The 21,672-nt window shown below is 39.6% G+C and overlaps 7 protein-coding genes across 8 annotated transcripts; 4 read left to right on the top strand and 3 right to left on the bottom strand.

Annotated features, from left to right (window-relative positions):
* Window positions 1-8,532: 8,532 nt before the first annotated feature.
* Window positions 8,533-9,328, bottom strand: LOC115620453 (cytochrome c oxidase subunit 7A, mitochondrial). Its single transcript, XM_030513684.1, has 3 exons — window positions 9,211-9,328; window positions 8,724-9,061; window positions 8,533-8,660 (listed from the first exon to the last, which is right to left on the bottom strand). Exons 1-2 carry the CDS (start codon window positions 9,226-9,228, stop codon window positions 8,810-8,812), a joined length of 270 nt encoding a protein of 89 aa, XP_030369544.1. The 5' UTR covers window positions 9,229-9,328; the 3' UTR covers window positions 8,533-8,660; window positions 8,724-8,809.
* Window positions 9,329-9,418: 90 nt separating this feature from the next.
* LOC115620440 (ADP-ribosylation factor-like protein 2) lies at window positions 9,419-10,202 on the top strand. The gene is made up of 3 exons (XM_030513667.1): window positions 9,419-9,551; window positions 9,605-9,959; window positions 10,017-10,202. The coding sequence occupies exons 1-3, from the start codon at window positions 9,487-9,489 to the stop codon at window positions 10,149-10,151; spliced, it is 555 nt and encodes a 184-aa protein (XP_030369527.1). The 5' UTR covers window positions 9,419-9,486; the 3' UTR covers window positions 10,152-10,202.
* Window positions 9,974-11,780, bottom strand: LOC115620410 (uncharacterized protein F21D5.5). Its single transcript, XM_030513630.1, has one exon. It carries the CDS (start codon window positions 11,735-11,737, stop codon window positions 10,166-10,168), a length of 1,572 nt encoding a protein of 523 aa, XP_030369490.1. The 5' UTR covers window positions 11,738-11,780; the 3' UTR covers window positions 9,974-10,165.
* A 218-nt stretch (window positions 11,781-11,998) lies between these two features.
* Window positions 11,999-12,616, top strand: LOC115620451 (cytochrome c oxidase subunit 7A1, mitochondrial). Its single transcript, XM_030513682.1, has 2 exons — window positions 11,999-12,056; window positions 12,113-12,616. The coding sequence occupies exons 1-2, from the start codon at window positions 12,027-12,029 to the stop codon at window positions 12,383-12,385; spliced, it is 303 nt and encodes a 100-aa protein (XP_030369542.1). The 5' UTR covers window positions 11,999-12,026; the 3' UTR covers window positions 12,386-12,616.
* Window positions 12,617-12,700: 84 nt separating this feature from the next.
* Window positions 12,701-15,654, bottom strand: LOC115620400 (probable Dol-P-Man:Man(7)GlcNAc(2)-PP-Dol alpha-1,6-mannosyltransferase). 2 transcript variants are annotated; one of them, XM_030513615.1, is made up of 6 exons: window positions 15,224-15,654; window positions 15,036-15,168; window positions 14,782-14,955; window positions 14,559-14,712; window positions 14,131-14,502; window positions 12,701-13,965 (listed from the first exon to the last, which is right to left on the bottom strand). In XM_030513615.1, the coding sequence occupies exons 1-6, from the start codon at window positions 15,347-15,349 to the stop codon at window positions 12,747-12,749; spliced, it is 2,178 nt and encodes a 725-aa protein (XP_030369475.1). In that variant the 5' UTR covers window positions 15,350-15,654; the 3' UTR covers window positions 12,701-12,746. The 2 variants fall into 2 exon arrangements, with proteins under 2 accessions (XP_030369475.1, XP_030369476.1); XM_030513616.1 differs by lacking the exon at window positions 15,224-15,654 and having other exon boundaries at window positions 15,032-15,099.
* A 202-nt stretch (window positions 15,655-15,856) lies between these two features.
* On the top strand, window positions 15,857-17,278 carry LOC115620420 (26S proteasome regulatory subunit 6B). The gene is made up of 2 exons (XM_030513644.1): window positions 15,857-16,389; window positions 16,459-17,278. Exons 1-2 carry the CDS (start codon window positions 15,873-15,875, stop codon window positions 17,130-17,132), a joined length of 1,191 nt encoding a protein of 396 aa, XP_030369504.1. The 5' UTR covers window positions 15,857-15,872; the 3' UTR covers window positions 17,133-17,278.
* A 91-nt stretch (window positions 17,279-17,369) lies between these two features.
* LOC115620397 lies at window positions 17,370-21,532 on the top strand. Its single transcript, XM_030513609.1, has 8 exons — window positions 17,370-17,597; window positions 17,663-17,983; window positions 18,048-18,225; window positions 18,312-19,397; window positions 19,455-19,701; window positions 19,846-19,988; window positions 20,046-20,737; window positions 21,118-21,532. The coding sequence occupies exons 1-8, from the start codon at window positions 17,374-17,376 to the stop codon at window positions 21,485-21,487; spliced, it is 3,261 nt and encodes a 1,086-aa protein (XP_030369469.1). The 5' UTR covers window positions 17,370-17,373; the 3' UTR covers window positions 21,488-21,532.
* The last annotated feature ends 140 nt before the right edge of the window (window positions 21,533-21,672 follow it).

Raw genomic sequence — 21,672 nt, 5'->3', positions numbered from 1 at the left:
GGTGGCCTTTACACATCGAGGCACGAGATCGCTTGTATGTATTTTTTGGTTTCAATGGCGTTGCTGTGTGTGTATTTTATATGTGTACATGAATATATGTATGTTTGTGTTAGTTGACTGAGAAAATAATAAAAATGAAGTATGTCTTTCATCGACCAGGAGCAGACGCGGCACAATGAGGCCCGCTCCACGTATTTAATGAGCTTATAATATTGGTTTTATTTTGAATGTGTGCAAAGACCAGAATATGTGGTTATACTAAATTTAAAGCAATTTCCACAGAAAAAATATTCATACTTATACTATAGATATGTTAATAATTTAGATAAAATTGAAGGTATGTTTTCACTTAAGCGAGTTTGGGGTTTTAAAGTATAATTGTAAAATTTTAATTTAAATGCCTAGTTTAGTAGATCATTCTCCGTAATGAGCTTATAATATTGGTTTTATTTTGGATGTGTGCAAAGACCAGAATATGTGGTTATACTAAACTTAAACCGATCCACAAAAAAACATATACATACTTATACTATACATATGTTAATAATTTAGATAAAATTGAAGGCATGTTTTCACTTAACCGAGTTTGGGGTTTTAAAGTATAGTTGTAAAATTTTAATTTAAATGCCTAGTTTAGTAGATCATTCTCCGTAATGAATTGGCGCTTTGGGGCCAATTAGCCGCGCACGCGTAGTTCTGCTTTTATATCATACCTTGAACAGGCATTTGTATTTTTGAATTAAAATGGATTGAAATATTTGCATATCTAAATTTAATGAACAATTTTAAATTTTTTTAATACCTACAACAATCAATTAAAAATTTAGTTGGTTAAGATTGTTTTTTACTAATATATATTAGTAAAAAACATAAGAAGTCAGCAAATCTGAAGTAATTAAATATGAAATAAAGTTAGATAGCCTCTTCAGTTTGAAGAAATTTTTTCTTTAATTATTACATCCAAATCGAAGAGTGTGAAAGCCAGAAGACATAAATCTTGCAACGTGCCCAACGAAGGGCCCAATCCTATTTGCCCGTAATGCGCTCTTGTGCTCTCAGCTCACTCTTTGAAAACAAAACCCAACCAACGTCTACATATGTACGTCAACTTCTTCGTGTCCGTGCGCTCTTCTTTTGTACGCGTGTGCTCGTGTGTGTGTGTGCGTGTGTGTGTTTCTTGTAGGTTCATATCATAGCTGCGCACGAGTAGTCTGCGCTTATTACTCTGGCTAACCATACGCAGCCGGGCGGAGTTAATTTTTGAATGCTTGAATGGCCAATCTGAAGCAAGTAAGCGTGTCCGTAGCGTTCCGCAGTGTGCGCGAGCGATGTCATGACTTTTTAGTGTCACATACATGCTGAGGGCGGGGCTGAGGCCGTCACAGTCGCAGTTGTAGTCGTAGTGGCCAGCGCCGACAGCGCTGATCGCGTGCATCTATTTTTGGTTCATTAACAAAATCGTATCATTAGAACGATCGTTGCTGCTAATAAAGTGATGCAGGGGTTACCATTCGGATGAATACATACTTGTATGTATGAGCCAACCGACTGTGGGCCAGCCTGCCTGCTCATTGGCAATCGTGTACAACGCTGCGTATGCGTGATGGTTCTCTCCCCAGCTGCTCTACACTGGTGTGCATTAATTTTAGATTCTGCTTCCCATCGATGCATTCAGTTTTGCTTGGTTAGACTTAATTATAAGAAAAGTTGTCTCTATATGATTGTCGCTAATTTCAAATTTCGTTGTTTAATGGTTTGCTGCCAATTTTTGTTGTCATTCGCTCATTAGAATGGCGCTGTCATAGGCCGCACCATTTCATTTACGTTTGCGAGTGTGTGCGTATGTTGTGAATGTGCTTGTGTGTGCGGACGGGTTGGCCAGTTCGTGAGTATGCAACTATGTATGTGCGTGTCTGTGTATGTGTGCGAGCGCCCTGCCAAACATTGCAATTGTATTCGTGACATGCTCACTCACATAGACACACACACACACACTTACTAACCAGTTGGACACACCTCCTTGATTTCGCTTACCTGCTCATACCTTCATACCTTTTGTTGCAAATTCAATTCACTGCTCTCTTTGCTTTCTTGACGATCGCCATAACTGCAAATGTTTCCTTTTTGAACATTTGGTCGGCCTACCTACTTCTGTTATCACCATTGTTACTGCTCTATTATACAAATATGCCCATATAAAATAAATATGTACATATGTATAGAGCTAAAAAAAACATACCTACATATACCCGTTTTTTTATTTTTTTTCTCTATAATTATACTGTTATATTTATAACTTAACTTAAATTTATAGTTAAATACAAAGAAAAATTAAACTAGTTGTTTAGTCTTAATTACAATTTAACATTTGTAATTTATATAAATCTATTGGCAAGGTCAATAGGGAGTAACCTCTTCAGCCTCCTTCCTTTTCTTCGACGTTTCAACAGGCGCCTTGCTAATTCATTTGCGTGGCGCTCCATGTACTAAGCAGCCTGCTTATTAAGCACGTCACCAACTTTCTGCAGATCCTTTCCTAGATCCTAGATTCTAGACATATTCCTGCACAAAATTAAAATATTTCTAAAGATCGAAACACATTTTCTGCAAAGCACAAACGTTTTCTTTGCACTTTTTTAGTTTTGAGTTCTGAGTTTAAATTGAATATTTTATTGAACCCCGATTTCCTACAAGTGTGATAATGTTTTTCTAACGAAGAATAGCTTTATTAAAACCCATGTACCCACAATTTCTTTCTTGGTATACGTTGGACGTAAGTAAAACACAAAACAAATTAAGTATGTAGCATCATTTATAATACTATAATTCGTATTGGCTGAAAACGTACATTATATATAATTCTAGGATAATAGCTTTTGGGTTTCATCAAGAAATAACACATTTCTTATAAGTAGTTTTAGTTTTACAAAATATATAAATCCAATTTAGCGAATTGGTCGCCCCCATTTAAGGAAAACTTCTTAATTTCAATGTTAATTCATCCACTAACCCAAATACTAGACATTATGTTTTCTAAACCAACATGTAGTTTTTTTGTAAGCGAGTGGTAAATCTTAATTGGCATAGATTTGACTCAGGATTATTAAGAACTAAGCAGAAAAGTAATAAAGCTTAAGAACGTATTTTGAAAAGGCAAACTTGCTAAATTAATGAAAAACAATGAATAAATTTTCGTTGAGAGGAAAAACATAATCAAAACAGAGCTTCGTAACCTAAAATAAGGTGGATATCGAAGTCAGTCCCACCAAGATTATATAATATAAGCAATAAAGTTGTTCATACAAATACTCTTTTTGAAACGTATTGGCGAGGCGGCTATTTTTAGATTTTGTTTTTCGATCATAGAAAATGTTCACTTTCATTGTTTATGACTTGCAAATAAATGCAAACATTTGGAATTAGTATGTACATATATCATCGAGCTCCAGGAAACTCATAATATCTCATTCGAGACAATGTGCAATTTCCATAATCAAAATCAAATTCACAAGTGGACACAAGATTTAAACTGATGCTCTTTTTAAATAAGGTATCTTCCTAATATTAAAGAAGCTGAAATTAATTTTACTAGTAACTCAGCTTGCATAACTCGTATCATACAAAATTTGGTGATGATGTTTATGAATGCTAATTTTCGGTTCCATTTTCTCAAAAATCCTTTTAGTAACTACATACTCATATTTTGGCAAACTTTGGGTACCTCATGTTAGTTCGTAATGTGGTTTTATTTGTTTTACAAAATAATTGGCCATATGGGCATATCGTGGAGGCAAGTCGGAGACGAAATCGGCTGCGTTTAACAAATTGGGTGACAGACTTTGAAGTTGCCGCCACATGCGACAAATGACAAGCATAACAAATGAATATTATGCGTTTTTCTCTTTCTCATCTTTGTGTAATAATACAAACAACAACAAAAATAACAAAACGAGCAACGCCAGACCAGAAGTGCGGATGATAGAGTCCAAAAAATATGTGCGACACTTGAGAAAACAAAAGGCGGCGGGAAAGGCCGAGGCAAGAAAATGTCATAAAGTGGGAAATGTGCTATAAAATTGACACATTCCCAGCGAGTACGGAGTGAGCTGGCGGTCCATCTTACATAACATTTCGGCAAAGGGTGTGGACACTGCAGCATATCTGGGACGGAAGCGTCAAATTGTCTACGCAAGCGCAGCCAGCACTTGAAAGGGAATAAGTCCAGCTACTTGGGATCAACACGTGATTATGTTGTAACCTTTGTATGGGTGCCACTTGAGTGTTGCGTCCTTAAAGTTGACATAAAACGGGTCGGCGCAACTGCAGTTGACGATGAATTATTGATGTAAACTTACGCCGCCTCACTTAAGAGCCAACACACCGCAACCGTCACCTGATCCTAGAGGTTCGCACCCGCGCATCGTTCTTCTGCTCCCTCTTACTGTTACCTACCAGCCTGGCCTGCCTGTGGAGGCTGGACAAGTCAACGGCTCTGTGGATGAGCGCCTAATCGGCGTTAACTAGGACACATGTTTCTACTCATCGTCGGTTTCAATTTCAATATATGAGTGTAGTCATATATTTTTCGGTGGAGGCTGCAGTGGCGGGAATGGGAAGCGCTTCTTTTACGCTGAATTGGCGTGGAGCGTTATGGTTTATAAATTTTAAATGTGCTCTTTGGCATACTCATGAATTAAATTTCTAACTTTTCCTGGCAACCGTGCCGCCTGTTTTTGTTTGTTATGAAAACACAATCTTCAAACTCAATCATGGATGTCTCTATAAAAATAAAACACTAAAAACAACATTTTGTAAGGGAAAAAACTTATGTTTAATTGAGTTTGGAGCAGTCCCCACAAGAAAGCACACATAATACGAAATATACCTCTCTTGGTAATGTTATATGTAATATATTATATGTAATATAATAAGATCAAAAAATGAAATGAAATCGTATGAGAATGCAAAGTTGAAAGTTAAGCAGCGAACACAAGCCCTTTTAATTAATGAGATCTTAAATCTTTTAAGAATTAAAATATGAATATACGATCTCGGTAATCGTAACTAAAGGAAACCAGCATCATTTTACTATTTCATTTGTTGCACCTAACGACGAAAAGCTTATAGCTTGAATAATGATAATGAAAGCCCTTTGACGACGCGGTAAACTTCATTTTCATTGGAAGACGTATTTGTGTTTTCATATCTGTTATTTTTGAGCGCTTATTTTTCTTATTGCGGCATTTAATAACCATTCTCACGAAGCTTTCTGAGAAATTGATCCTTTTATTTTAAAAGGTGCTGCTGTGGATTATTTCAGTTGAAATTGGCACATACTGAAGACTTTGCTTCAAGAACCATTGGTAGAGTGCCTCTTTCATTTTTGAGTATTCAGAAGATTTTAGCGTTTGCCTGAATTAAATGAATTAATTTTCGTATGAAAGTCAATTCTTGTACCACAATTAAGTTGCAAAATTGAAATGGAGGCGCAGTTTTTCTAATGCGAGTGCTACTTGAAATGCATCCCCAAAATGTTTGCACTCAGTGTGTATAAAATCACTTAAATTTCCATTAAAACACATGTTTGATATTTTTTATAAATTATATTGTTGGTGTTAATTAAAAACCTTCTTCGATGCCGATATTAGCCCCTTCCAGCCACACTTCATGGAGGCCCGGTCTCGTAAAGTGCCGCCGCAGTTGCCAAATGTGTCAGTGTCAGTTTGACGTTTCGACTCGCCCTCTAACCTGTGCCATGGCTTTGTGGTTTCTAACAATAATTAAAAACAAATAACAAAACAGATTTGTTCAATGGCTAATTGAAGCTCAAATAAATCAAAATTTAACTGATAGCATCACTCAAGACCACCCAGCATGTCCGAGTACCGACTAAGGCCAGCAGTTGAGCTGTAATCGAAGTGTTAATAAGCCAAACTGGTTTTAGACACGGTAGCCAAGTAGGTGCGCAAACACACGAAAATCGCCTGAAGGTTTACTTCAATGGCTTCGTCGGCAATCTGTGGATAACTCCTAGGTTGCCGCGCAGACGACAATCTGACGAAACGTTGACGATGCTCACTCAACGGTTGCTCATCCCAAAGTTGCCCAGATTTGCCGCAACACATTGCGTCGTTGCAGCTACGGACGCATTTATCTCTGGCACGTCTACGTACAGTGGTCATCAAATTAACCGAACCTAAACCAAAACTAGGAGCCCAGACTCGTAACTCTTGCGCGGAAAAACCAAAGAAAAAGCAAATTTAATATACTTGTACTCTGTCTGAGAAGTAAATAAAGCCATAAAATAAATGCTACAGAACAAAATAAGTACATATTGCGTTAGATTTGAGATAGATTTTCTCGAACATCTGATTGCAGATGTTTCATACGAATCCTGCAGTGAGATCAAATAATCTTTGAAAATATCGATCACTCGAAGGCTTAATAAAAACTTGTAATGCTTTCTTTCCGTATTCTGTTTTATTTTTCACATTTTAAACGTTTGTTTCCCTAACTGACTTACATTATATTATTAAAAACCAAATGTACAGCAAAGATTTAAAAATGGCTCCAGGTATCGGAATTCTCCCACTGTTCGGCAGCGAAATGAACGCTAGTGAGTTCGCTTCACGCCCGTTGCACTTGAACGCTTCAACGGCATTCTGATTTGTGGTTGCGGCTGCACAGCTTCGTGAGCGCTGGCGGTGTTTCGTGGAGGCGCGCGCGCCTTCTGCTTGGCCATATTTCACGTGAAAACAAAAAAGAAAACTATAAAATAAAAATTTAATAAAACAAATGAAAACAAATGCTCTGGCAAAGGTGAAAGTTGCTCCCGAGCTCTGCCTTCCATTTCCTCCATTGCCACCCCTTTGCAGTGCACCACCACAAACAACAACAACCACTGTCAATTTCAACATGGCGTCGGCGTCGTTTCCGCATGGCGATGCTGACGCTGCGTTGATAGACGCGCTTTAAATGCATAAAATTGCGGACTATAAATAAAATTTAATGAAACACATTTTTCGATTTCTGATTCTACATGCGTCGGCACTGCCACTGCCCCAGAGCGACACAGTCAGCACACATCTCGAATTCGTTATTTTGTTCTTCATATTAACTGCATATTGTTTTGGCCCAAGGGTTTTTGGGCCGTTGCACGAATACATTTACATAGTTGCGCATCTTCTATGCTGTTTGAGTTATTATTGTAATTTGGCTGATGGCAGTCGAGTGGAACCGTACGTATACGTATTTATGTATGCATGTATGTTTAACATACATATATTAATAGTGCATAACTACATATATACAGGAGGATGACGATGCACTAGGGATGTTGATTTGTCGGGCGACAAATCTGGTTCGCTATTGCAGGTATTTTGTCATTTTTATTTGCTGAAATTTTTCACAGTCTATGAAATGTAATAAGTTTGCGACATGTGCTGTGCAGCTCCATTTTTTGATAAAGAGAGCTATCCGTGTCTAGGTGTATGTAAATATGTACGTAACACGTAAATATAATATTTCTCCCAATAATAAGAGTGAGCTCATAAACTGAGAATCTTTGGCGAATTCACAGAAACAGTTGCTACGAGTAGCGCTTCCGTTAACTGCCGCCCTCAGCAACTCCATAGATCAGCGTCAGCCACCTACGCAAAAACGGGAAAATGTGTTAACGGTAAACGTAAACTCAAGTCCATTTTATGCGTTTCGAGCGCACAGTCCAACATTTAAATGTACCGTGACGTTGTAATTGCGAAATTGTTGTTCGCCCTATATGTACACACATATGTATGTATGTATGCATGCATACATATGTATGTACATACATATGTGCGAATATCCCCTCGGCTAACTACAAAAGCAAGTTGAAGAACTTAAGTGTGTGCAAATAGCAAGGAAAATTCATAAAACGGCGGATGTTTTCCTAATTTTAATGTTTTTGTTTTATTTAAGTGTTTATGGAGAAATAACTAATGAAAAAATGTCTGAAATTGCTTATTTTTCTGCGCTTGTCTTTCTTCTTTTTTCGTTATTAATAAACAGCCGTATGTGCATAGCCACATATACATATACACATATGTATATATATGTATGTATATACATGTGTGTTAAAGCGCAGCATGATTTGCTCGATTTAAAATACTTTTCCATGCAAAAACGCAACGCGCCGAGCTGCCGCCCTTTGATTTATAAAATGAATCTGCTCCGACCGACCGACGCACATAGCAGTCGATGGCATCAGTGACTTGAGCAATGGTTGTCGGCGTTTGTTTATTTAATGTCAATGCAATTAAATTAATGCTTGCACGCACTGAAACAAAAAGCAAGCCAAATAATCGGCAAGATTTAAAGAAAACTGATTTGAGTAATGACAGGTCACATGTCTGAGCAAAAATCTGTTTGCAAAAATTGTTCCAGGCCGTGTCTTCACACTTATTATAATTTAAAATCGTAAAACCCTTTCATTCTCCATAATCCATATATACGAGTACATACATACATATGTACAATGAATCAACCACTCAATACTACCGCTACAGCAAAGGTATTATATTTCAATGTTTTAAATGCTGTTCAAATGATTTCGTTACACTTTAAACTTAGTTTTAAACAGGATCTACATTTAGAACGTGAAATATCGGGAGTTCCCTAGTGCTCTGAAATGTAAAAGTTATGAATTGGTAGTAGGGCTTTAAATTTACATTAAATTTCAAACTTACATTATCAAAACACTAAAATATAAGCCGACTACGCTGCAACAAATGGGAAAGGGCTTAGCTTAATTTTAGAATATAAAGCATGCACCTTATTCCTTCTTGGGTACGCTCAGGTCGTAGAACAGCTTGGTCATGCCACCTACGCCAACAAGAGCGAGTGCCACGGTAATACGGTACAGCACACTGTCGAAGACAGAGCCCTTCAGGAAAACGGGCTTGCCGTCCTTCTTCTGGAAGTGTTCCTGCACCTTTTTGATCTCAAAATATCCCTTGTCAATCTGGTCCTTGCCCACGGCGGTGGCACGGCGATTGCTGGTGGTAGCGAAACTACGCACGACGGCCTAAGGAAATAAAATGTGGGAGCTTGTGGTTAGTTAGCGCTCCAGCACTTACGTAATTCCAAATTATCGAATTTGCCCGTGAGGCTTATTATGGAGAATTAATAAAGGCAAATCATGAAAAGCACTTTCATTTCTTAATTGATACTCACTCTGGACAAGTTCATCATTTTGATTCAAATATTTTTAGGTAGTGTCCAAAAATGCAATCCAAGTGCTTCTGCTAAACGCGAAAATTTCAGGGGCCTCGATTATGACAGCTGTTTTGACGTCTATGGAGAATCGCGAGTTGCCACACATTCGAATTTTGCCATTCACACAGCAGTCACAATATAGTTTTTGTTTTTAATTCTGAATTAACAGCAGCACATCTGAATACATTTTATTAAATTTTCAGAAATAGCAATAGAACAGAACATTAACTCAAAATGGGGTTTCTAACAGTATTAAAAAAAATGCGCCGGAAGGAAAAGGAGATGCGCATATTGCTCCTGTAAGTGGATAATGATTTGAGTGACTCACAATTCGGTACAATCTGTTTCTTAGTGGCTTGGACAATGCCGGAAAGACAACAATATTAAAGCGGTTCAATGGCGAGCCCATCGACAAAATTTCACCCACACTGGGCTTCAACATAAAGACTCTGGAACATAATGGTTACACATTAAACATGTGGGACGTGGGTGGACAGAAATCCCTGCGTTCCTATTGGCGGAACTACTTTGAATGCACAGATGGCCTTGTATGGGTAGTGGACAGTGCCGATCGCATGCGTCTAGAGATGTGCAAAAAGGAGCTGGAGGTACTTCTACAGGAAGAACGCCTAGCCGGTGCAACTTTGCTTGTACTCTGCAACAAGCAAGACTTACCGGGCGCGCTAAGCTCTAATGAGATCAAAGAGGTGAGTTGAATCTATTATGTTTTTGCAACAGGTTATTAACATTTATTTGCTTCACAGTTGCTGCAACTAGATGACATTACAACCCATCACTGGCTAGTCGTAGGTGTCAGCGCAGTGACGGGAGAAAAGCTTTTAAGTTCCATGGACTGGCTGATTGGCGACATAGCCAAAAGAATATTTACATTAGATTAGGTAATACATAAGTTCTACTTTTCAAGCAAATACATCTTATATAATCTCATATCCTTGTCGCTTGCAAATTTCGGTACAAAGTTAATTTTATAAATCTTTGAGAAACCCTCCTCCAAGGTAGGTGTTTTGTACTTTTTCTTCATCATATTGAAAACCATGTCGTTGATCTTCGAGTGCGAAGTGTCAGAGAGCTCTCGAAAAACAATATTATGCTTTGCCTGGGACACCGTAAGATTCATGACGAAACAACGACACTCGATTTTCATTTCAGCAGCCAACTGAAGAAATTTCTGACGTGATGCTGCATCTACATTTGTGTTGTCAACAACACATGACTGACCAGCTTCCAGAAAACGTCGGCAAGCTTTGAGGCAAGCCTGCGTGCTGCCCAAAGTGTCTGCGTTTGCGATTTTATAACCCCGACTGACCAAGAACGTCTCGCAGAAATGGCTTTTGCCCGAACCGGGCAAGCCCACCATTATTATCATTTCGCATTTGTCTGTGGTAAATTCTACATCATCTGGTTCGAATTGTGGCACTTGATCATGTACGCTGCTCGGATCAAAATCAGGCTTATCCCACTGTTCGATACGCTTGCCCAGGAAATGCACTTCTGGCGTATAAAACGTAATTCCAATATTATGAGCAAACAATCTATCGGCCAAGGAGTGGTCTTTGCGTTGTTTTGTTGCACCTTTGCCCGTCTCCGGTCTGCCAGCCGCATCGCCGACAAAAAAGCTGCGTTCAAGTTTAATGGGCACGCCATCATTCATTTCTTCGACTAGGTGCTCCCACATACCTGGCAAGGGTTTGCGATAGTAACCATCGCCTACAGCTATAAAAACCTGCACAGGCACACCTAATTTTTTCGCAATTAGCTTAATCTTTACTTTAAAATCGTCTAATTTGATTTTGCCGCGCGCTATTCCTCCTTGATTAGTAAAAAAGCAAATCTTGAAGCCATCCCGATAAAGACGTTGCAGTTTCTGTGGAACTTCTGGGAAAATTATTTGCCAGTCATCCGTGTTTTTGGGAAATACATTGCCTGATAGAGTCTTAATTATTGTGCCGTCCATGTCGTAGCCAGCAATCTTGTCAGAAGGCGCCACTCCAGCGCTAGTGTAGATAACCAATTTTCCACTTGCAGCAGAATCCCACTTTTCTACGTCACTGCACCCTCTTACATTGGCGGCTTGATCTACGCCGGTTGCTTCTATATTCACTGGCGGTGGATTAAACACGACCTCATATGGATGTCGGTTATAAACTATCTCCAAAATATCGCCGTGCTGCAGCTCGCATTCTGTGTGCTGCATTACCATAAGTCCATTGACGCTGCTAGGATTTAAACCCAGCACCTTCATTGAAATGGTGCTGCTGGCGAAATCTACCTTCAGTTGTAGTTGCTGCTTAGAACAGCGAGCATCTCGTATTCCCGTGTCCTTACTGCGTCCAATTACGTTCAACCCGTCATTTAAACGTATGGTACAGTGTTCAGCCTCGATCGGCTTTAGTGTGCAGACTCTGCCTACAACTTTTTTGCTGGTTTCACCCACGGAGCGGTTTAAATATTTGACTAAAGACATTTCACATGTACAAATGTATATTGAGTATTAAATGTTGAATGTAAACGATAGAGCCAAACAGAAGAAGAAGCGTTCGCCATTCAGAGAGAATATGCAATCCTCTAACCCATGTATGCATTTTGAATTTAGTTTGAATTAAACCGTTTTTTAACCGCCAAATGAAATAGCCAAATCAGGAGAACATAGAAGGCTATGAAATTTTTGTATTTGTCTGACCTCTTAGCTAAAATTATTCATTCATCTTAGTTGTACTATTAAAAATACATTTTGAACATCCGAATCTATAAAAATGCAAAGGAACTTGTTCATTACCTTGCGCGTAAGTAAATGGACAATGTATTCTAATAATTACATTTAAATGTGACTTTGTTATAGCCACTAATGGGCAACATCAATAAATTAATGATGGTGCCCCAGCGCACATTTCTGCGCTCTGCTGCTCTTATGCAGGGGCCAGCCAAATGTGGAGTAGCCAAGGTTCCTCCAAAGTTGGCGAAGCTGCAGAAGCAATTTCAGCAAAATGACGGGAAACCTGTGTTCCTCAAGGGTGGCGGCACTGATGCCATCCTTTATAAGCTAACTCTAGTGTTATGCCTTCTAGGCACATTAGGATCGGCCTGGCTATGGTTTGGCTACATACTGGCCTAGTTAAAACACACTCATTTATGTTGGCTGCAGGCAACAGGCATCGACAGCCAACCCTTTCAGGAATTTAATACAAGTTTCAAACGCCAAACATGTTACAAACGAATGTTAATTTAACAAACAACTATACAATTACACAACTGTTCCGCCTCATATATACATATATTTATATATCCATACATAACTCAGGTATTTCATTCATAAATATATTAATTCTAACCCAATTCAACATAATTCAACACAAAATTATGTTAACACGGTATTTCATTTATACTCTCAAATGTATATTAATATATTATTCAATATTCCAAATTCAAATTGTTTTGAAAACGACATTTTATTCAAGATCCTTCAAATATTTGCGTCATACAATTGATTTGCTTTCCTTCTCGTCCATTTTATCTATGACTTGTTTCAAACAGTCCTTTGTTGACACCACATCCAAGTTGCACATTTGCGTCAGATCCATAGTAGCAATTTGTTCGATCATCTCTTTTATTTTCTCTTGCTTAATAATGGACTTGACCGATTGCCGCATGCTAGTGCGTCCTCCAGGGACACTTGTCTTTTGCCCCTGCTGCTCTTTGGAGTCGTTCTCGATGTGCCGTCCTTTGCCACGATAATGCTGCTCAATGATCCTACGTATTTTAGATTTCGTCGCAGCCCGCGTTTTTTGCGTCGCCTTACCCAATGCCAGGTTGCGCAGCTCCTGAAAATTAATCTCCTTAGTTGGGGAATCCAAGCCAAGCTCAATCGAAGCTTCATCAACATTGGCAACAACGCCATCGTCATCGTCATCATCAGTTTGGACAGAGTTCTTGTCATTTATTTCTCTATCTCTTTGTTCTATAACTGACCTCAATTCAACAAATTCTGTGTTGAATACTGCCTGATCTCCCGCTTCTTTCTTTTCTATTTCCGCTGGCTTTACGATTTCTGTATCTTTTGCTAAAGGTGTTTCTAAAGTTAGCAGCGAATCTGTAGTCTCGACCGTTGCATCAACATCACCTATCTCATGTGATTTCACCTTAGCTTCCGCCTTTTTTTCTTTTCGTAACTTGGTTCCAGCTTTCTTAGCTTTCGCTTTTACGGACACCTTGGCCGACATCCGTTTTTTCAGAATGCCAATGCAAGGCTTGGTCTTTATGCGGACTGGCATCAATGAATTATATTGTATACCTATGCTATTAAAACAATCTATAAATTCCAGGGTATCGAAGTCCTCCTGCAGCGCATTCCACAGTTCGGTATTATGCTTGTTTTTAGCCTCTACCAAGAGGTGGGTGAATCTATCAAGCTCGGACGTCGTATAATTCATTGTCTCATCTTTGCTATAAGTCCAACTGTCACGGATTTCCATAAAACGCGATACCCCGCTTTGTGCTGACAAGTTATCAATATGCACCGAAACATTTGAAGTTTCCAGCTCTAGTCGATGGAGACGGGACAGCGCAGCCCCTCCAGGATAGTTTGTACCCGAAATTAAAAGCAGAAATATAGTCACACCCACATTAAGTAGCAAATGTCCACCCGCGCAAAGTGCCAGAAAACCATGCCATGCCGACTTGGCACTGTTAAGCCAACTGAAATGAAAAAACAACAAAAAGTTCCTGCTTTAAGTATTTAAAACATTCGTATCGTTTGCGCTAAAATCACATATGTATATATATTGAGCTGATGAAGATGTTATTTTCTTTTATGATAAAATCAGAGACTCTATACCTTAATGAAAATTTGATCACACTTACATGCGATGACATGCGCAGGCAGCTACAATATTGAGTACGGGAAGAACGTAGATGATGAAGCGCAGCTCTTTGTGCGGTAGCACCGAATACAGAAGAACAAACACAAGCGCTGACAATGCCAGCGGACGCACACGGGACTCCAAATAAATGCCGATTGGTACAAAAAGCAATGAGGCCGCCATAGCCCGTGGCAGCGCGGAATAAAAGTACCAGAGAAATGGCGATGTGCCCCAATTGGAGCTTTTGTTAAGTATGGTATTGTACCATAACACTTCACCCTCGGGCCATAGAAAACGGCGCCAAAAAAACGAATCTACCAGCACAGTAGCGGCTAAAATGGATACTCCTGCAGGTAAGGCGATTTTGAGCATTCTGCGAATAAATTACGAACTATAGAAACCGTAATGTTTACGCCTTTAAATACAGACCCATCAATAGACAGTTTTTGTTGCAGTAAATTCAATGCCAGCAGTAAGCCCAAGAACAGAGCTAGCTCGAAACGAAAGACGAGTATAGCAATACCTGAGCATATGATGAAAGGCTTGTTCTGGCCACGTAGCCAGTAAGAAATAGCAAAAAGCACTAAAAAACAATTACTCATACTTGTGGCATTACTAATATTTTTCGCAAGTGAATTTCCAACTAACTTACCTATAGGAAGCGCAAACACATTTGGGAGTGGGCGCGTCATGTAGAACATAAAGTGAAATTGGCTAATGGTTATTATAGTGTACCACAAACGCACCTCGACTCCATAGATCTTTGTAACGGCCTGGCGCAGGTTATTCCAAGCCACCGAAATACCTCCGGCCAAGACTATACGTACTGCCAAACAAATATGGAATTCGAGAACAAATAATATTATATATGGAGCAACGCACTTAAAATGCATCTTACATACCTACCTACATATTGCGCCCAAAATTTATTTATGCTGAGGGCCTCGAAGAGCAGCACAAATGGCGCAGAGAGCATTGAAACAACAAGTGGCCCAATAAACGTTCGCGGCACTACGCCTGGATATTCGTGATGGTCGTACTAAAATGACAAGAGAAGTTTTATCAAACAATGATGTATGACTATAACAACTCACCTGCGTGAAGTTGTTGCGCAGATATAATATGTCATGCATTGCCTGCAAGTTAAAACTCTCCTCCACTTTCGTGAACGGCGTATAAACTAGATGCGCCGTAGCTGTTAAAAACACCAGCATATCCATGGCGGCGAGCACTCCTTAAAAAACTGTAGTTTTCAAACGAAACACTATATTTGCAGATTACATAATTGTCATCGTTGTTGTCGTTGTGAGTCGGCCGTTTTTGAGTATTCCAATATCTATATGGATAACTTTTCCAGACCTACAGATTGTTGCCGGCCGGTATAAATAATCAGATGCCTTGCTACATATACAACTTTAGAAAACTATTCTGTCTTCGCAGCCTATTCGTCGATGGTTTGGAAGGAAGCATACGTGCTTTATAAAAAATAATTTACAGTTCCAAAATAAAACTAATAGGCTTAAAAATAGAACAGTCCTCCTCCACGTAGATGGTCACAAAGGCAAGCAACAACAAAAACAATCACAAATCCAAAACAGCTGTAAGCTTGTGCATCTTCTTTCCAGTAGGCATTCACTTAATAGCCAACTGTCAAAAGTTGAGAGTTGTCATCTGCTATTTCGTTAATAAATTTCAAAGTCATTCCTTTTTCCTTTCTCGTAGAAGCTCAGAGTCGTAGAAAACATGGAAATTGATCAGAAATTCTCAAAGTCCGATGGTCTGGACAAAAATGATCTGTACGTTATTTATAAGAAACTACTCATGGAGCTGGAGTTGTTAAAGGTACAGGAAGATTATATCAAGGAGGAGCAGCGCAATCTAAAAAAGGAGTTCATTCATGCTCAAGAAGAGGTGAAGAGAATCAAAGCAGTCCCACTTGTTATTGGGCAGTTCTTGGAAGCAGTTGACCAAAACACTGGCATAGTTGCCTCAACGACCGGCTCCAATTATTATGTACGAGTACTGTCGACAATTGATCGGGAACAGCTTAAACCCTCTGCTTCAGTGGCCCTTCACAAGCAAAGCAACTGTTTGGTGGATCTAGTCCCACCCGAAGCAGATAGCACCATATCCATGTTGCAGCCAGACGAAAAACCCGATGTAAAGTATTCGGACATTGGAGGCCTCGATATACAAAAACAAGAGATTCGTGAAGCTGTTGAGCTTCCGCTAACACATTCTCAGCTCTACAAGCAAATTGGTAAGCGATATCTTAATCACATATAAATGTAGTATATATTTTTAATAATCCAGTATTTATTTTTTTAAGGAATTGATCCCCCACGAGGAGTTCTTCTTTATGGTCCTCCAGGATGCGGCAAGACAATGCTTGCTAAGGCTGTTGCCCACCACACCACGGCTGCTTTTATACGTGTTGTGGGGTCGGAGTTTGTGCAAAAGTACTTAGGTGAGGGACCCCGTATGGTACGTGACCTTTTCCGTCTGGCCAAACAGAATGCTCCATCGGTCATCTTTATTGATGAAATTGATGCCATTGCCACGAAACGTTTTGATGCCCAGACAGGGGCTGATCGCGAGGTGCAGCGCATCTTGTTGGAGCTGCTAAATCAAATGGACGGTTTTGATGAGACTACTAATATCAAGGTGATTATGGCTACTAACCGCGCCGATACCTTGGATCCAGCTCTTCTGCGCCCTGGTCGTTTGGATCGTAAGATCGAATTCCCACTGCCAGATCGTCGTCAAAAACGTTTGGTCTTCACCACAATAACTTCAAAAATGAATCTCAGCGATGAGGTCGATTTGGAGGATATAATAGCACGTCCAGACAAGATTTCCAATGCTGATATAAATGCCATTTGTCAAGAAGCTGGTATGCATGCTGTTCGCGAAAACCGTTATGTGGTGGGGCCTAAGGACTTCGAGAAGGGCTACAAGGCTAGCGTTCGCAAAGACGAGGCCCAACTTGAATTTTACAATTAAAATTTTAAATTACTTGTATCGCACATCAAAATTATAAATCACCATTTCATTCCATTTTTATACACTGCGATATTTGTTGTAGCCTTTTCAACATATAAATCCGATTCCAATAAAATCACTGCAGAAATTTCAGTTTTCATAGCTAACGGCAGCCGTGTCAACGTCCACGCGTGAATACTACTTGGGTATAAGAAGAAGAGGCAAACATAGCTGGTTTGCATATGTTGTTTGTTTATATTGCATGTTGGATACTTTATATCCGAAGGAATCCATAGTAAACATGTCTTCTGTGGAGACCTATTTGACGCAAATTAAGCCCGCCATTGATAATTTTATAAAACAGCCAACCAAACAGACTCTCGCACAAGTAGAAGAAGTGGTGAAGGATTTTGAATTTGGGCGAATGCCTATTTTCCATACGCAGGTTTTAGTGCCCTTGGTAATAAAGTTAGATGAGCTGACCGGGTAAGTTTATTTTTTTGTATGGATTACTGTAGCTGTTGTTGTATATTGTCCTTCATTCGGAACAGAGAGAGCCAGGAACTGCGAACTATTCTATTAGACTGCCTGCGCCACATTATTTCCAAACTTCTTCTGTCAAATGAGAAGGGCTTACGCTCCATATTGGTGGTAGCGCTACAGCAGATTCGGGATCCAAAAAGTGGCATAACACGTCCCAATCTTTCAGAGGAGATTAAACTGGCAGCTGTCCTTTGCATCATGGCAGCCTTGCGGAATTCTTCAAGCGATGTGCAGGATGCATTTTATACAAAAGCCACAGAGGTAATAATTGGTCAGATATTGCGTACGCTGTTGGAATTCATCGCCTATGAAAAGTATCGGAAGCTAGTGTAAGTTTAAGAAAAGTCGGAAAATTTTTTAGCATGTATCCAATTTATTTTGTTCAACCCACAGCAACGAATCTTTGCAATGTCTTATGGTAGTGTTCTATGTGGACGACAAAGCCAACTCGGGCGATGTTGTTCTGCGCAATCAAGTAGCCAATATCGCGTTCATATTTCTACCAAAAGTAGTCACAGTACTATTCAAAACATGCATGGCTGATGATAAAGTGGGTGAGAACATAAAGACGGTGAGTAGCCACATACATACATATGTATGTATATTTATTAAAATATGTACTTACATATGTATGTCGCCGATGCTTTATTTCTACAGACAGCTGTGAAAGCTTTGGGTCGGATTATTTGCATAATGTTTGAGGAAACTACGGATGATTTTCAAAAGTCACGCTACGACCTTCAGTCTTTCAAAATGATCTTCGACTCCATCAGCCGTTATGAAGAATCTCCCATTTTTGGGAACAGCAAACCAACGGGTGCACAATTAGAAGAGCGTCTGAAACAACACCATGCCGAGCTCCGCTCTGCCAAATGGATTTCGGAAACTTCACAGCGTATGCGACCTATCTTCGTTGGGACAAGCATTTTGCGTGCCCACAATTCGGTAAAAGTGCGAAAAGAGTATGCAGAAATGTGTTGTCTGTTGCTCAGGCACTGCGCACATAATTTGAAGCACAACTTTATACATCTACTGGAGGTTGTGGTTGCTCTGTCCGAAGATGAAGAGCCGTCCATTGCGGAAATTTGCCAAAGCACCCTGTCTGCATTGCAGCAGCTTCCCAGCCGTGCTGGAGTGTTCGACGAAAATGCCGAAATTTTGCTGGATACACATTTGAATAAGTTGCCACGAATTCTGCACCGTTGGGATGATAATGAACAATTTGCAGAGCTGTTATTCTTTAAAGGCTTTGTGCGCAATATCAACTCAGATAAACTACAGTTGTTCTTGTTAGTGCCCAAGAATTTAGATTTGTTCGTGATGTGTGTACTAACTGCACTGGATTTGCAAACCACACGTGATTTGCTCAATGAAGAGTACTCCCTACGTAGCATACAGGAAAGCAGTGACAATAAATTGCTACAAAAGCTGCATTGGCGCCAATTCAAATACCTGAGAGCGAAGCGGAACGTGGATATACTATATGACATAGTCATGTTATTGGGTTGTAAGGAAGCTTTAAATCATCTTATATTTGATTACTGTATAGACAGAATTCAGCAGCGAAGTTCAGTTATGAACGAGGCAATTTTATTATTGACCCTCTTGGTGCCTTCACGTGAAAATCGCCTGAGCAATAATCATCAGATATTGGCAGAACAATTGTTAGAGCAGGTACTCAATGAAGAGCACTGGAACTTAGCCCTCAAACCTGATTCTCTGTGGCACCTCAAGACAGATAAGGTAAGTGTCCGATACATTAATGATAAATTCATAAATAATAACTAAGGCACTTAATAGCCATCAGCTTGGTCTGAAGACCGCACGCCAGGTCTTTATGAGGCTGCGATCGAAGTGCGTACACAGGACTACGATTCGGATGATGATAGCGAACAAATCAGCAATAGAGTGAGCATATTGGATGCCCAGTATAATGTCTTACATACTTGTATCGTCCTAGACGCTTTGGGACATTGTGCGCAATTTATGGGCAATTCATTTGACCGTTATGTATTTCGTAGTTTGCACCAAGTGCTGCTGAAGCTGGGTAGGCTCCAAACCTTGAAATGGTTAACTATATAAAGACAGAACTAAGCTACCTTTTAAACAAGGAAGCAATATGTTTAGCTGTTTTTAATATTTACCTTTTTGAATCATTAAAATATATTTTCTGATATATCTCAAATTCCAGCTAGCAGCAATTGCATCATACATGAGGCTGCAACATTTGCGTTCAAGTCTATGCAGCTTGCGCTAAGTTACACAGAACCATCACAATTTATAGAGCGTTCCACAGACTATATAACATATCATCTATATGCAATGCTCAGGAGGGTAAGACTGTTTTTAACTTACCTGGTCGTTTCATCACAAATCCTCAATTCTCCGCAGGCGCCTGAGAGCAGCGCCGCCGTAGAAATCCTGGCCGTGGTACTACAATACAGCACGAGTGCAAATGTGTCCCACCTGGACAGTATCTTTGATACGATACGTGAGGAGTGTGCCAAGTCTTATCAAAGCAACAATTTGCATTCGTACCTGCGTGTATTTCATGCTTTTTTGAAACATGTTGCAAAGTGGCAGAGTCTGAGTGCTGCGGAAATAAAGGAGTATCCCATGCAAGTGGATATAGTTGAACAGGACTTCCTCAACACTTGGCTAGATATACTCAAGAAGCCGCCTATTCTGGACGCTTCAATTAATGCTCAAAATGAGGCTACCACTGATTTCGACATAACTGAGCCAGTAGAAAAGGAAAACGAACCGGAACCGGAGGACTCCCTTTCAACAGCGCCTACTCTACCGCGACACATTCAAATGACTAAGGATATATTGCACCAAATCGTCAAACTCGTTTCATGCACGGAGCAAACTCAACAAATTCTGGCGCTGGAATGTCTCGCTACCGGCATTCCACTACTTGTTGACTACGAGGACGAGCTACTCCCGTTGGTCCATCTCATGTGGCAGCCGCTAATTGAGAAATGTAGACAAAAGGATGCTCTAGTGTTGAATCGCTGCTTCGACCTTCTTCAAATCCTAGGTGTCTATGCTAAAGATTTCATATTAAAACGCAGTGTTAGGTGAGTCATAACTTATGCATACAGACAATGCTTCATTTCATTAGGTAAAGATGTTCATACTCGTATATCAAAGATCACAGTAATCAATGGATCTTTAAATTTAATTTTGTTTGGGAAGCATACTGTTGTAATCAATCTACACTTAGACTCAAATTGCCAATTGGACACCGATGCATACTAATTATTATCTTATCGTAGAATTATTTTTAATCTAATCAACATCAAAACTAAAATTAGTTGTGCTTTGATAGTTAAGTTTACCATTTAAAAAGCCACATGGAAAAAAAAAATATTTTTCAAATGAATGTCCGTACTTAACTATTATATTATGTTTACCACCAGTTTATGTTGTAATATTCGACATCATTTTTATTTTTCAGCGATGTGATACCACAGCTGAAGCTGTTCCTCAAAACTGCGGGTGCGCACAGCAGAGTTGAGTCCTCCCTCGCACTGACTCAGGAGTACAAACTGCAACTAAAGTTACTGAAGCATTTACCGAGCTTCATTCAAAGTGTACAGCTTGATGGCAAGCATTTACATGAGCTGCTCGGTATTGTAGCGTTGTATTTGTCGCAGACACAACCCAAAGAACTACAAACACTCGCCGTACAATTCTATCAAGGGCTAATGCCCTATAATGCTCCATTTGTGTATGTAACGCTGCTCCCACGCGCACATCTGCAGGACTACAAGGCAAATGTGTCGGAGCTGGTATCTGGCATGGGTTTTGAATTATGGAAGTTATAAAGTAGAATGTCTTATATAATAAAATTCCATTTTATTGTTTCACAACTGCTCTATGCCGTTCACACTCTTTAACATTACAAATTTTAACTCTAAATTGTCTTTTATGAATCAATGGAGCAAATACAAAGGCGTTTCTGTATGGAAAGCATGTTATAGTTTTGCGTGCGTACAAGGGCAAGCACACA

Source organism: Scaptodrosophila lebanonensis, unplaced genomic scaffold (genome assembly GCF_003285725.1).
Source record: "Scaptodrosophila lebanonensis strain 11010-0011.00,11010-0021.00 unplaced genomic scaffold, SlebRS2 tig00000024-arrow-pilon, whole genome shotgun sequence".
NCBI classification, from domain to species: domain Eukaryota; kingdom Metazoa; phylum Arthropoda; class Insecta; order Diptera; family Drosophilidae; genus Scaptodrosophila; species Scaptodrosophila lebanonensis.
This window is presented reverse-complemented; position numbering and strand designations above follow the sequence as displayed.

Bases quoted from the DNA above. Each gene is read 5' to 3' on its own strand.
- LOC115620410 (XM_030513630.1), bottom strand. From the start codon at position 11,737: ATGTCTTTAGTCAAATATTTAAACCGCTCCGTGGGTGAAACCAGCAAA.
- LOC115620400 (XM_030513615.1), bottom strand. From the start codon at position 15,349: ATGGATATGCTGGTGTTTTTAACAGCTACGGCGCATCTAGTTTATACG. The intron at 15,169-15,223 runs GTGAGTTGTTAT...TTGTCATTTTAG, and splicing joins TGCGCAACAACTTCACGCAG to TACGACCATCACGAATATCC. The intron at 14,956-15,035 runs GTAGGTATGTAA...TTTGTTTGGCAG, and splicing joins ATTTTGGGCGCAATATGTAG to TACGTATAGTCTTGGCCGGA.
- LOC115620420 (XM_030513644.1), top strand. From the start codon at position 15,873: ATGGAAATTGATCAGAAATTCTCAAAGTCCGATGGTCTGGACAAAAAT. The intron at 16,390-16,458 runs GTAAGCGATATC...TATTTTTTTAAG, and splicing joins TCAGCTCTACAAGCAAATTG to GAATTGATCCCCCACGAGGA.
- LOC115620451 (XM_030513682.1), top strand. From the start codon at position 12,027: ATGCAAAGGAACTTGTTCATTACCTTGCGC. The intron at 12,057-12,112 runs GTAAGTAAATGG...ACTTTGTTATAG, and splicing joins ACTTGTTCATTACCTTGCGC to CCACTAATGGGCAACATCAA.
- LOC115620440 (XM_030513667.1), top strand. From the start codon at position 9,487: ATGGGGTTTCTAACAGTATTAAAAAAAATGCGCCGGAAGGAAAAGGAG. The intron at 9,552-9,604 runs GTAAGTGGATAA...TCTGTTTCTTAG, and splicing joins GAGATGCGCATATTGCTCCT to TGGCTTGGACAATGCCGGAA. The intron at 9,960-10,016 runs GTGAGTTGAATC...TTTGCTTCACAG, and splicing joins GCTCTAATGAGATCAAAGAG to TTGCTGCAACTAGATGACAT.
- LOC115620397 (XM_030513609.1), top strand. From the start codon at position 17,374: ATGTTGGATACTTTATATCCGAAGGAATCCATAGTAAACATGTCTTCT. The intron at 19,702-19,845 runs GTAGGCTCCAAA...CTCAAATTCCAG, and splicing joins CCAAGTGCTGCTGAAGCTGG to CTAGCAGCAATTGCATCATA. The intron at 20,738-21,117 runs GTGAGTCATAAC...TTTATTTTTCAG, and splicing joins ATATTAAAACGCAGTGTTAG to CGATGTGATACCACAGCTGA.